General features: G+C 40.9%; 1 protein-coding gene across 3 annotated transcripts in view; it reads left to right on the top strand.

Moving 5' to 3' along the window:
• The window catches only part of LOC121737491 (ATP-binding cassette sub-family A member 2-like), a 49415-nt gene that overhangs the window by 7358 nt on the left and 27844 nt on the right, over positions 1–14213 (top strand). For 2 of the 3 annotated variants that reach the window (XM_042129175.1, XM_042129176.1), the window contains exons 5-14: positions 1072–1157; positions 1760–1918; positions 2239–2467; positions 3008–3175; positions 8497–8675; positions 8779–8922; positions 10447–10564; positions 11111–11265; positions 11568–11795; positions 12135–12273. In XM_042129175.1, the coding sequence (XP_041985109.1) occupies positions 1072–1157; positions 1760–1918; positions 2239–2467; positions 3008–3175; positions 8497–8675; positions 8779–8922; positions 10447–10564; positions 11111–11265; positions 11568–11795; positions 12135–12273 (1605 nt within the window). The remainder of the gene's footprint in view (positions 1–1071; positions 1158–1759; positions 1919–2238; positions 2468–3007; positions 3176–8496; positions 8676–8778; positions 8923–10446; positions 10565–11110; positions 11266–11567; positions 11796–12134; positions 12274–14213) is intronic. The other variant, XM_042129177.1, reaches the window with a different exon arrangement.

Genomic DNA, 14213 nt, shown 5'->3' with positions numbered 1-14213 from the left:
AAGTTGAATGAAAGAAGATGACGAAAAAATAATACTTATAAGACATAGCTAATGTTAGTTATGACACACTGTGCACTTTCATCTTCAATTTTCGTCATCAACTTTCATATTGGCGCATTCAATAGTTGAATGCGTCAGGGAACGCAACGCCAATATTGTCATTTTTGAAGTTTTGGATACGGTCAGAGGGCATGCGTCGCGGGCATGCCTCACGTTCGGTTGATTTTCTGCAGTTGTATCTATCGCGTTCTGCGGTGTAGGCTTTAGGTAAGGGAGACAGCTATAGATATTACACGTACTTTTTTTTTCATTTCTCTAGCCCCTGGTGTATCCTCTTAAGGGGCAAGATAGGATTTGACGAACTCCGTGGCTCAGTGGATAAGCACGTAATGGTAGCTCAAGCCGGGGTCGCGGGTTCCAATCCCGCCGACGGAACAAAATGTTTTCAAAGTTCCCAGGTCATGGATGTGTATTAAATGTATTGTGTATCTATAAAATCTTAAATATAATTATTATGTTAAATATAATTATGTATGTATTAAAGTATCAAATATATTTCCGTTATCTGGTACCCGTAACACAAGACCTTCAGGTACTTAGCACAGGGCCAGACTGACGTGGTGAGAAGCGTCCATAGATAATATTAATTTTATTATTTAGGACAGTATTTGTTGCGGAAAACGGTTTCTGCGCGATAAACTAATTTTAGCGCAGTTCGCTGTTGACTGCGCTATAACGCATGACGAACCCTTGACGAACAGAAAAGGCACAGTGTGGACAAAGCTGATGATATTGAGCGATGACTTAGCCCGGCCGCACATTGTCCGAAATTTCTGATCAGAAACTGTCTCTTACATTTTGTATTGAGCCGAGTGAGCTCGAACTCGCCGGAAGGATATTTCAGATAGTGTGCGGGGTGGCGGTCCGGCGAAATTCAACTGTTTCTGATCAGAATTCGGACAATGTGCGGCCGGGCTAAAATATATTGAATTGACATAATACGATCAATTAATTAGTTCCGCCATCTGCCTGTGAATCAATTTCTTCGATTGTACAATTTGTAATTGGCAGGCGAGCGGTACGAGCCATTCGTGCGTCTCCAGTGGGCGGTCGACTCCAGCTTCCTAGAACTGAAAACTAACAAGAACATTAAACAGGTATGTACGATCTAGCTACCTTATTACTATGGCCAAAAAGTTTAAAATCGCGTGCATAGTAGCTCGTACACTTCGCTAGAACAATCAACATTCAACGCTACCCTACACCTCGTCGTCTCGTCTGATGCCAAATGTACGCTTCGTTGAAACAATAATTGATGCTACCATACGCCTTGCTTTCTCGTTTGTTTGAACGGTGTTGCGATAAGAGAATGAAAACCGATACCAACGACCTTTTTTATATTGAACTAGATGACGCCCGCAATTATTCGTTTAACTCGCGGGAAACGTACATTTTTCTGGGACAAATAGTTTGATATGTCTAATATGTTTCAGCAAAATCGTTTCATCGATTTGAGCGTAAAGAGGTAACAGACAGACATACACACTTTTACATTTATAATATTAGCAAATAATAAATATGAATACTATGGAATTAAACGAGAGAGAACGAGATAATAAATTTTTTGAAATTGTGCACTTTATGTTTGTCAAGTCTCCGGCATACGGACAGACACGGACAGAAAACGTGCAATTTTCCAATTTTTATATTGACTATTTATCATGTAGGTGCCATTTCTAATTATTAACTTGTCTTTCAGCGGGTATCCCTCCAAGAGTTCCCGTACGCGACCTCCGCGAAGTACCCGAACGTGGATATGCTAACGACGCTGCTTATGTACCTGACGTGGCTGTCGCTGCTGCTGCCCTTCGTGTTCCTGTCCTCGCGCCTGCTCGGCGAGCGCGTCTCCGGCATACGGGTAACACGCACGCCACGCGCACGCACATATGCATGTCACATACGCAAACATATACGCACGTGAACCACACGCATGCACCACAGACACTGCAGATATTTCTGACGTGGGCGTGCACACACATATGTCTCCGGCACACGGGCAGCACGCGCGCCCGCACGCACGTTCGCTCGTTGCAAACGAACGCACACGCAAACACATACAACGCCGGATAATGTCATATTATCGTCATAGTCACTCTGTTAGGTTTGACATAACCCAAACAAATTGAGTTAAAAACCATCTGTATATGAATAATTTCTGATAAAACTTACGTATTACAGGAGATGATCTACATGGTGGGCGTGCCTAGCGGCCTCCTCCATCTGTCCCACTTCATCAACGCCGCCCCCGCCGGACTCGTGTTCAGCGTGGTGGGTGCGTCATTGCTGACGGTTGGGTATAACCCGCTGCTGCGCTTCACCAACCCTTTCCTGATATGGCTGCTGCTGGTGCTGTACTTTATCAAAGTGATCGCCATCGCGTACGTCACGAGCGGCATGCTTAAGAAGAGTAAGTGAGATAGAATATTGTAGCTGGCTTCATTTTTATCTGAGAGCCTGTTTCACCACTTCCTGATAAGTACCGGATAGGCTATCCTCAATTTATCTGACAGATAAAGTATATGTCAGATAAGTTGTGGTTAGCCTATTATACTGCACGTCTTATCAGAAAGTGGCAAAACTGGCCCTTGTCTTGTTTATTTTTTGTCTTTAGCGGTGTTAAGGCTAGAAATGTGTGCGAAAAAGCGATTAAGTATATAATTTTGAGGATGCTTAAATAAGTAATTACGTCTTGGCAAAAAAGATTGTCAAATTTCATTGTTTTGTGCTTGGCATAAAAATATATTGATTAAAAAATTCACCAAATTTTTGTGCACAGCTACGTCGCTAAGCTAGAATAAGCGGCGTAAAAGTGACAGAGCGAGACGTAACATAACGTTTGACCAATAAGGTCAAATATCCAAAAAGGTTCTGACGCAACGGAAACTTTTTAGCGGTTCTCAGCATCTGCCAAAAGCTTGCCATTCTCTCAATCGCCATCTATATCTAGATCTATACGGCGTGACGTTCGCGTGTCTGCTGTACTCGGTGACGCTGATCGTCGGTCAACTCGTGTTCAACAACGAGATACCGACGTGGGCGCAGCCGCTCGCCGGCCTCGTGCCGCACGCGCCCATGATGTGGTTCTGGCGGAACGTGGGTACGCTGGAGAAGTTCGGTGAGTACGTGTACGTACGATGCGTGCGCGAATGCGGGCATGTACCATCATAGTGTACGCTGGAAGTGTGTATTGCCAACATTTTAAAAATTGTATAATTTAAAGTACTTCACACTTCATATTACATCACAGGTTTTTGGAGATTTTCTGTATAATATATAATACTATAATACCTGCGGAGCTAAAATGGTCACATAGCAATTCCTCTCAATCAATTCAGCAAATGAATTGTCAAAACTGTCAAACTGACAAATGTCAAATTAGTACGAGTAAATGAATTGCAACTTGCAAGTAGACTTGCATTTTGCGATTTTAAAAAAGTAAATCATATTATGATTCATTATATGATTCTCCAAAGCGACCATTTTAGCCCCACTGCTTTTAAGCCTATTTTTAGAGCATCTGTTTTATAAATATTGAATATATTCTCATGTGCGTCAAACAAACATTTGTTTGGCATTTCAGAACATACATTTGTAAATTAACGGAGATTCCAATGAACAAGTGACGAAGCTGCGTTGCCGTTGCGTAACTTTTGTGGGCTACAATCCTCTACCCCACGTTCGGACGCGCTCCGTGTTACGATCTCTGTGACGTCAATTTTCATTTCGTATTTGCGAGTTTTTTTTGTTTCCGAGTTTAAATATTCTGAAGTATGATTATTTCGGTTATAAATATTAATAATTATCAAATCAAAAGTGAACTTATGTGAATAGTTTTGTTTCTTTAAAAAACTTTCGTATTATTATTTTTTTCGATCTACCCGCATTGTGTTGTAATTATGTGTGAACCTGAGGAAGAAGGTACGATGGAGCCTGCACTCAATGAGATGGCTGCGGAGGCTGTTAACATAATAGTGCTGGAATCTGGAGAATATGAAGGAGAGGTAGACTTAGAGTGGGATGATGCAGGTATGTCAGTAGGTCATAATAATCTCGACGATGTTGGAAGTGAAGCGATGTTGCAGCCAGGCAACAAAAGGCGACTAGCAGGTAGTTCTCCAGAGCCGCAAGCTGATGATGGCTTTACACTGGTCACGAGATATAAGCGCAGAAACCTGCAGAGAACCCCTCCATCTGCATCACCTAATCCGCCAGCTAATTTACGTAATCATTTTGAAGTTTTTATGACCGCCAAGACCGATTTTCTACCGAAGCAGTTAGCGTTTGCAAAACTATTGGCTAAATACAATATTCAGGGCATAGAAACTATCAAATATAAAAGTCCTTTCAAACTTTTAATTAAATTTAAATCCGAGCTAGACGCAAACAATTTTCTGAATAATAAGATTACACAGGATTATGAGTGGGTTTGTAGAAATACAAATGAGTTGCATTACTGTTATGGCGTGGTCCGGGATATTGACATTGATATAGAAGATAAGGAATTGAAAGAGATTTTCGAATGTGACACGAAGATTTTATCCATTAAGAGGTTTTTACGGAAAGATTCGGATGGTAAATGGATAAAGTCTGAAACCGTTCGAATAGGGTTTGAAGGTTCAAATCTTCCAAAATTTATAAAAGCTTACGGATGTCGAATGGCCGTAGATTCTTACATGTATCCTGTGACTCAATGCTCTAAATGTTGGCGATACGGTCACGTCAATCAGATTTGTCCATCTAAGACCCCAATTTGTCCTAAGTGTAGCGGGAAACACGAAAACTGCGAAACAAAAAGTTATAGATGTGTTAACTGCAAAGGGAATCACTTATCTTTTATGAAATCTGCTTGTCCTGTATTTAAGAAAGAAAGAAATATTCGGATTTATATGGGAAATCATATGTGCTCTTATAAGTTTGCATTAAATAAGATGAAGGAAGAGACACTGAATAAGACTTCGACCAGATTGCAACCCGAGATGCCTTTTGTCAAACCTATTATTTCCCACGCCAGGACCGACGGGGCTTCGGCTCCCACTTACAGAGATGTTACTGTTGGCGACTATGCAGCCGTTGAAACTTTACATGATAGTGATGATGACATTATGGAATTAGATGAGTGTGTTCCTATGATGCCTAATCAAGAGTCGTCTACCACAACTGAGTTCAAGAAAAAGAACAAAAATAAATCAAGGAAAAAAAGTCTAGACGTCAGACGCGATAACGAGGATGTTTTTCATACATTTCAGATAACTAGTGCTGAAATCCATACTGAAAATAAGCAAGTTGAAAAGTCTAGCTCTAGTACTAATCGTAAGGAAAGGAAACGTTTGCTAGAAAGGATTTTAGATAAAATAAGAGAAGTTTTTATAGCAGAAGGAAGTTTAAAAGATAAGTTTAAAATGTTGATTGAATTTTTCTGGTCCAAGGTAGTAGATGTTTTACAAGAATATTTGAATTTTGAGACGGTGCTTAAGTTTATGGGAAGAAACAATAATGGCCAGTAATATCAATTCTTTACACAGCGGTATCAACATTTTTCAATGGAATGCTAACAGTTTAAAACGTAAGGCCAGTGACTTTGAACTTTTGATGTCACAAGACAAAATACATATGGCTTTTGTGAGCGAAACGTGGCTTTCATCTAGTGTAAGCCTGAAATTTTCTGGTTATAATATAGTGAGAGCAGACAGAGACGATTCATATGGTGGTTTAAGCGCCATAATACATAAATCAATAAAATATTCTGAACGAGTTTCTAATATTTCTAACTCTGATATCCAGATAATCAATATTGAAGTTTTTAACGTACCTACATTAAAGCGCACGTGATTGCTGTGTATTGTCCGCCTTCAATTTCTACAAGTCAACAGGATTGGGATGCGATTTTCAATACATTCAAAACAGGTTGTCTTATAATCGGAGATTTTAATGCGCATCACACTCTATGGTCTTGCAAGTCCGATAGAAGAGGTGAAGCTGTTTATAAAGCTATGTTTGAAAATGATTTTATATGTCTTAATGACGGTGCGCCTACTAGAGTGAAATGGGTTAACGGTAGCCTTCAAAAAACCTCGCCTGATATATCATTTGCTTCCACAGACATTGCTGTCAATATGAGTTGGCAGGTTACGAATGAATCCTTAGGCAGTGATCATCTAGTGTTAAAGTTGTGGTTTTTATAAAACGAACAGATACATTAAAAAAGGAAATTATAAAGCAGCTAACTGGGTAGACTATACTAAAGAAGCAACGACAATGTTTATTCATGAAGAGGTGAATGATGTCCAAACGAGCTATGATAGTTTTACAAATCAAATTAAATATTTGGCTGATAAGCACATCCCTTGGATTAAAATTTGTCAAGACCCCACATCAAACTTCAAACCCAAACATTATTGGAATAAGGATCTTTCAAAGGCAGTTGCTGAACGGCGTCATGCATTGGCGCAGTTACGGCGTAATCCTACACCTTCTAATTTGCTTCTATGGAAAAACAAAGTATCCCAAGCCAAATTACTTATAAGAAAAGAAAAATCTAAGTCGTGGAGAGAATTTTGTTCCAGTATCAACCACGAAACATCAGCATCCGTAATGTGGAGAAAGATGCGATGGATCAAAGGCAACACTGGACGCAGAGATACTGTAGATCATCTTAATGCTGAAAAGCTACTGCATTCCTTGACTCCTGATTATGTTGCCGAGCTGGAGCCAACTTTGCCAGAAAGACAACCTTCCATTATAGAATCACCCATTACTCTCGCGGAGCTTCGTAATTGTTTAAAAAAGAAAGATACATCTCCAGCAGCGTTAGCACGGCGACCAGCGGAAATGCGAAAGTATGGACAAACTGTGGAAATAAACTTATGGTGCCGTTCCGATCTTTTTTCGTTCCGAAAAATTCAATTAATATGCCACTTTGAGTACGTAGCACTCCAGTGTTTGTTATGCAGAGTGAACTCTCCATTCCTCCCTTACATATACGTAGGTACGTGTTGGCGAGTAGATTCTTACTTAAATTTAAGTCTAGACTAGGCAACGATTTGTTATATTCTTTAGATCAGGTAAATTTAGTACCCAATTATTTTAGCAATACTAATCTCCCAATTCTAGCACAAATTAACTCTGAATGGAGTAATATTAATGTATATGTAAGTGAAAAGTTAGAGGCGTATTCGTTAAACACATGGGTGTCTTCAATAGATGTCGAAGAACTCATTGTCGATAAAGTTGGCGATATGGCTCCAAAACGGAGCTTATCTGATTGTGAACTTAAAAATTATTTTTTGCAATTCATATCTGATAATTATTCTGATTGTTATAAGTTATATACGGATGGCTCTAAATGTACTCAAGGTGTCGGAGCTGCCTTTTTCGATCCCCAATTAAACGTTTCACAGAAGTTTAAATTACATAGAGATAATAATATAATGACTGCTGAACTTCTTGCTATTAAGGAATCACTAACTTATGTTAATAACTTGAACAACAATAACAGTATAGTTATTTTATCAGACTCGAGAAGTGCTCTCCAACACCTTCGTCGGTGCGCCACGAAGCAACGTGGCTCTCCGATAGCCTTCGAAGCTTTGGATTTACTCCGGCATGTTTCTGGAAAAGTTTCAATTAAACTGTAATGGCTTCCTGCTCATGTCGGTTTAATTGGAAACGAAACTGCGGATGCGCTTGCCAAGAGTACAGTTATGGATGGTCCCGTGGTCTGTTCTAAACCTTTTGTAAATGAGCTTCGTCATCAGATTAAGGAGAAAGCGCTCGAGAAATGGGAATACCATTTCGGCGAGGAATTACAAAGAGGTGTTGGAGTTTGGTACGGAACCAACCAAGAATAAACCTGTATGGGAGCCTTGGTTTATTTCGTGTAATTTATCAAGAAAGTTGTTGGTGTCAGCCTTTAGATTACGATCTGGGCACATTCCAGCAAATAAATTTTGCTACTTGGTTGGAATTAAGCCTTCGCCTAATTGCGATGTGTGCGAGAAGCCCGAAGACCTGTATCATGTTTTGCTGGAGTGTGCTCGGACTGCAGAGCTAAGATCAAGGCTCTTAGGTGACTTTGGCTGCCTGCACAATGGACGGATCAATAGTGTACTTTCGGAGCCGTTGTACCCAGAGGCAATAAAATTATATAGTTATTTGGATCTGTCCCTTATGTAGGGAACACTGTATTCACCTATGAGGCTGACATTAACACTGAGTGTTAAAAGCCTCTGTAAAATAAAAAGATTTAAAAAAAAATCCTCTACCCTAAGAGTGGGTTGCACCGACTTACTTTAACTATCTATAACAAAATTTCAAATGAACTGTGAAATCTCTAGTGTACCTATATTTCACGATAACCTTAACTTCAACTATAACAACGCCTCTGGTGCAACCCATCGTTAGTTTTAGCAAGCAACCCCAATGGATACATGATTTCAGGCCTGGGTCTCACGTTTTCTAACATGGCGCGTACGCAAGCTCCGTACACGGCGTCCGCGCTGTCGTGCTACCTGCTCCTGATGCTGCAGTCGCTGGTGTTCGGTCTGCTCGCCTGGTACCTCGGCCGCGTGAGCCCAGGGCCGTACGGACAGGCGATGCCATGGAACTTCTGTTTGCAGGTGGGTATAGTACGGTCATGGAGTGAAAATATAATCGTAAATCCGTATACGTGATGATCGAATAATCAAGTTTTTATTGTATATGCTCGTTTACATTTTCCAGCGCGAGTTCTGGGGCAAGAAGGTGGTGCCAGAAGACGCTCTGGAGGAGTCGGAGCCGGCGGATACGCAGGACCCGCTGTACTTCGAGCCCGCGACGCACATGCGACAAGATGGCGGCGGCATACGCATCGTTAATGTTACTAAGGTATGACGTCACAAGTCACAAGGTAGGACAGTCCTCTATAACTCCATAATAATATAAACAATTATTGCTATATTTTACAATGCTATCATTGAATTTTATAATTTGACACATAAAAACTGGCCAAGTGCGAGTCGGACTCGCGCACGAAGGGTTCCGTACTGTTATAGAGCAAACATAGACCAAAAATTGTGTTTTTGTATGGGAGCCCCCTTATTTTTTATTTTATTTTAATATTATTCATAAATATTGAAGTAGACATAATTAAGGCCTTTGTGAAAATATCCAGTGCCTACCTGTTGCCATTATTGATATCGAGCAAAAAAGGCAAAAAAAATCACGTTTGTTGTATGGGAGCCCCCTTTAAATATTAATTTTATTTTGTTTGTAGTATTTGTTGTTATAGCAACAGATATACACAATCCATGAAAATTTCAACTCTCTAGCCATTACCGTTCTTGAGTCACAGCCTGGAGACAATATGCAGATGGACAGACAACGAAGTCTTAGTAAAAGACCGTCCCGTTTTCACCCTTGGGAGAAAATGGGACGGCCTCCCTTTTTATACGTGGGAGAGCCATGCTTCGGCACGAATGGGCTGGCTCGACCGGAGAAATACCACGTTCTCACAGAAAACCGGCGTGAAACAGCGCTTGCGTTGTGTTTCGCCGAGTGAGTGAGTTTACCGGAGGCCCAATCCCCTATCCTATTCCCTTCCCTACCCTCCCCTATTACCCTATTCCCTCTTAAAGGGCCGGCAACGCACTTGCAGCTCTTCTGATGCTGCGCGTGTCCATGGCCGACGGAAGTTGCTTTCCATCAGGTGACCCGTTTGCTCGTTTGCCCTCTTATTTCGTAAAAAAAAACCCTTTGGGTACGGAACCCTAAAAAGTAAGTAGACCATGTCAAAGGACATAGATATATAGGACCTTTATTTTTCGTAGAAAAGTGTACGGTTTTGCTTTGATTCTATTTTATACTATAAACATCTAGTAACCAACAGTGACCATTTATGAAGATGTTATAGTGTAATCCTTTATTTGTTATAGTTCTCAACGGCATCTACCTTTTGTGATAATATATTATTCCTCTGTTCAAATTATTAAGTACTTACATATACCTAGCGCCTCCGTGGTCCAGTGGTTAAGAGCGTGGCTCTTGACTCGGAGGTCGTGAATTCGATTCCCGCGTTGGAAACATGTTATTTCCAAGTTTGGTTAGGACAATGCAGGTTGATCACCTGATTGTCTGACAAGTAAGATGATCCATGCGTCGGATGGGCATGTAAAAAGTCGGTCCTGCGCCTGATCTCTCGCCAGTCGTGTCGGTCTTCCGTCCCACTGGATTATGAGAGTAAAGGAATAGAGAGTGCTCTTGTGTACCGCGCACACACTTGGGCACTATAAAATTACTGCTGCGTAACTGGCCTGGTTTCAATGAAACCGGCCACCGTCACCGAAACCGGTGTGGGAGTTATTATATTATTACATATACCTAAAAAAATAAAATGAATAATATATTATTCAGGTGTTCCCGAAGCACAAAGCGTTGAGCAACGTCAGTTTGAACATAGCCAGCGGTGAAATTACAGTACTGCTGGGTCACAACGGCGCGGGGAAGACTACGCTTATGTCTATCATCACAGGTACGCTACGTACAAACGTAATAATTATATGTAGTTTCTCTTCATCAGTGACGGATTAACCCTTAATCAAATTAAGCAATTGCCTAGGGCATCACGTCTGAGGGGGCACCAGAAGAAGAACAAGAAACATCCTTCCTTAGGGCATCACATCTCACCACTCCCACTTCAACAAAAACCTCACCAAAAAGTTTCTAAAAAATAGCTTTTACCACCTAAAAATATTAGTAATTATTTTTACATATAGACATACATACGGATGGGGGGGGGGGGGGACACAGGGATGGATTGCTTAGGGCATCAAGTAGTCTTAATCCGTCACTCGATCCTAGCGCAAACAGCGGTAACGAATTTGTTGCAGTTAGTTGTTCGCATTTAGCAGACATTTTTACATTATTAATGTAAAGTGTATTTTCTTGGTTCTGTAACTTTTATTGTAACCTTCACGATGATATCTGTTTGGCAGACATATTGCTTTCGACAGCACTATGGCTGTTAAGCAACACACACTCCTATAGCACACATAATAAACTCCATTTTCTCTTGCAGGAATGCTAAGTCCATCCGAAGGGTCAGTCTACATAGAGGGTCTCGACGCGTCGCGCGATCGCGATGCGGTGCGTAAACAGCTCGGCCTTTGCCCGCAACACAACTTGTTCTTCTCAGACCTCACTGTGCTGGAACACGTCATGTTCTATACCCTGGTATGTATATTAATTGCGTTAAAAACGTTATCTGTATCAAATAAAGCTATAATTTTAACAAAAAAAAACTACTTTAAACCGTATTTTCTTATCATGGGACCACCTGCGAAGTATCCTCTTTCCAACAAAAAAAACATGAATAGTTCGAATTGAGAAATTAAAAAATATGAGACTGTTCTGTTCGTTTGTATTTGGTGTATCCTGATACAAATCACGTCGCTGTAACAACAATCTATATTAAAAATATGTATTGTTATACGGAACCTTTATAATAAATCTAACTTTCACTTGCATGCTTACAGCTCAAAGGTCGCTCATACGGCTCCGCTCGGAAGTCCTCGATGGCGCTCCTCGAGCAGCTCGGGTTGGGGGGCAAGGCGCACGCCAGCGCCGGGGCGCTGTCCGGTGGCATGAAGCGGCGGCTGCAGTTGGCGTGCGCGCTGGCGGGCGACGCGCGCGTGCTGGTGCTGGACGAGCCCACCTCCGGCCTCGACGTCGAGACGCGCCGCGGCCTGTGGGACCTGCTGCTGGTGAGTGACGTCACTGTGATCATTCGCCAGCGCCGGCGCGCTATCCGGTGGCAATAGCGGCGGCGGCATAAGTGCTTTGATGTGTAAAAAAACAAAACTTTTTTGCTAGAAACGCTCCGTCGTGTCATGCGACTTGCATCGTATAGTGGCATTGTATCCACATCTAGGTTGCAGCAAGGCATAACAAAATAATACAAGAGTGCAGCGTGTTATGCACCCGCCCAATTCACATCCTGTCCATCTTTTTGAGATTTTTGTGTTTTAAATAAAACTAGCTAAAAGCCGAGCTTTGTGAGGGCTCAATAAATGTAATAATAAATTATTTGTCTGTGTGTGTAGTCTCTCCGTGGTTCGCGCGTGGTGCTTATCAGCACGCACTTCATGGAGGAGGCAGACGCGCTCGGCGACCGCGTGGCGGCACTGCAGGCCGGCCGCCTGAAGTGCTTCGCGTCGCCAATGCATCTCAAACGCGCACTCGGTAATGGATTAACCAGAGTAGACAGAACGAATGAGTAGGCCGACTCAGAAGACGTCTCGATACGTTTGACGTAGTATGTCATATCGGCCGGCGCGCGCCGTACTAATGCGTTACTAAGCGTTGTGTGAAACATGTCGAAAGTGGTAGTCGCGCTCAACTCAACAAACCGACTACCGAGGTACTGGTTCTCTGACTTCTGACTATTGTGGTTTATCCATGAAGCTAATATAGAGAGGAGGTGTCGTAATCGAATTTCCTTAAGAAATGACGCGTGACAATTTGCGGGGTGAGGGGGTGTCAAGCTCCGCCCACTTTTCAATATTTCATCTATCGGCTAAAAGCAAAACTACTAGCTTAGGTCGATGTTGATGTTACTACGTAGTTCAGCTATCTAACACTAGATGTCTAAATTCTTGAATATTCTTGAATATTATGGGACGTACTCAGAACTTTAAAAAATGTATATTATTAATTATAATAAGTGCAATTAATAAAATAAGGGTTAGTATTTTGACCGATTTTTTAATGTAAAATAAGGGGACAAACGAGTAAACGAGTCACCTGATAAACTCAAACTCAAACTTTTTTATTCAGAATATTTTTTTGCAAATGTGGTAGAAAGCAACTTCTGTCGCCCATGGACACTCGCAACATCAGCAGAGCAACAGGTGCATTGCCGGCCTTTTAAGAGGTAATAGGGGGGAGGCGCCCTATGGGCTATGAATCAATTTCTTCGATGGTGAGTACATGAAAGATGATAATCCACGCGCGATCAGAATGGGATTGCAATTATAGTTTTGTTTGCTAAAAAAGTAGTTTCTGATAGCATTAATTTATAGGTAAGTAATCGACCAATTCTGTACATTAAGACTGGGTTGCACCAACTAACTTTAACTGTAACTTTAACTACAATGCAAAATGTCAAATCTTTGATTAAAGTTAAAAGTTTACGCCATCAAGACGCCATATTTAACCATAACCATAGAGCTCGACAAGGTTTTAAATGCGCGTGGCGAAAAAAGGAACTAACGTTGTCGTACAAAAAACGCCATTTTTGACAGTTCTCCTTTACCAGCAGCGCCCACGTTCATTTATAACCTTGTTGGACCAGCTGTTATCTGTCAACTTCTCCGGTCAAAGTTAAGGGTAAAGTTAAAGTTAAATTTACCTTAACTATAACCATAACTTTAACTTTAACCACGCCTCTGGCGCAACCCAACCTTAAGGTATTACCTTGTTTTTGGTCAACCCCGTGGCAGCTTCAACTCTTTCTTTTTGAGCGAAGCCAAAATTTTCATGAAAAAGATTTGTGGTAATATTTTATCAATGAATGTGATTCAGCTATTATTTTATTAATCAATTACTATAATAATATCACATATTACCTAAATTATTATCACAAAAAAATTAAAACAAGAACTTAATAGAAATGTCCTCAAATAAAAACGTTTTTGTTTGTCGACCCTACGGCTGGCCAAATAACAGCCGCGCGCGTCAACAATCAACATTAGCAAACAAACTGTCATTGCGATACTTAATAAAAATACAACCTCCTCGTTTTTTGGAAGGCGGTTAATAATTTAATTCTAAATACGGCCCTGGATATTTCTTACGTTCATAATGATAATAAGCTATATAAATACGGTTTTAGCTATTAAATGTGTTTAAGACAAATTGTATCACGGTTTTAAGTATTCAAGTATGATTATTGCAATAAACTTATGCAAAATTATAAGCATTTACGTCTGTATTATCTTTCAAAGGTCTGGCCATCTCGTGTCAAGTAGTATAATTATTGCTGAAAGCTAAAATGTCCTAGAACTTTTATATTTAAATTATTTACGTCTGTCTGAGTGTTTTCGACATTGTAAAACACAATACTTCATCCTTTCCTTGTTAAAAACGCAAAAAACACCAATTTAATGGGAGTCTCGTTACGT

Source organism: Aricia agestis, chromosome 20 (assembly GCF_905147365.1).
Source record: "Aricia agestis chromosome 20, ilAriAges1.1, whole genome shotgun sequence".
In the NCBI taxonomy this organism is placed as follows: Eukaryota; Metazoa; Arthropoda; class Insecta; order Lepidoptera; family Lycaenidae; genus Aricia; species Aricia agestis.
The sequence above is the reverse complement of the archived record's forward strand: the minus strand, read 5'-3'. Positions and strand labels throughout refer to the sequence as shown.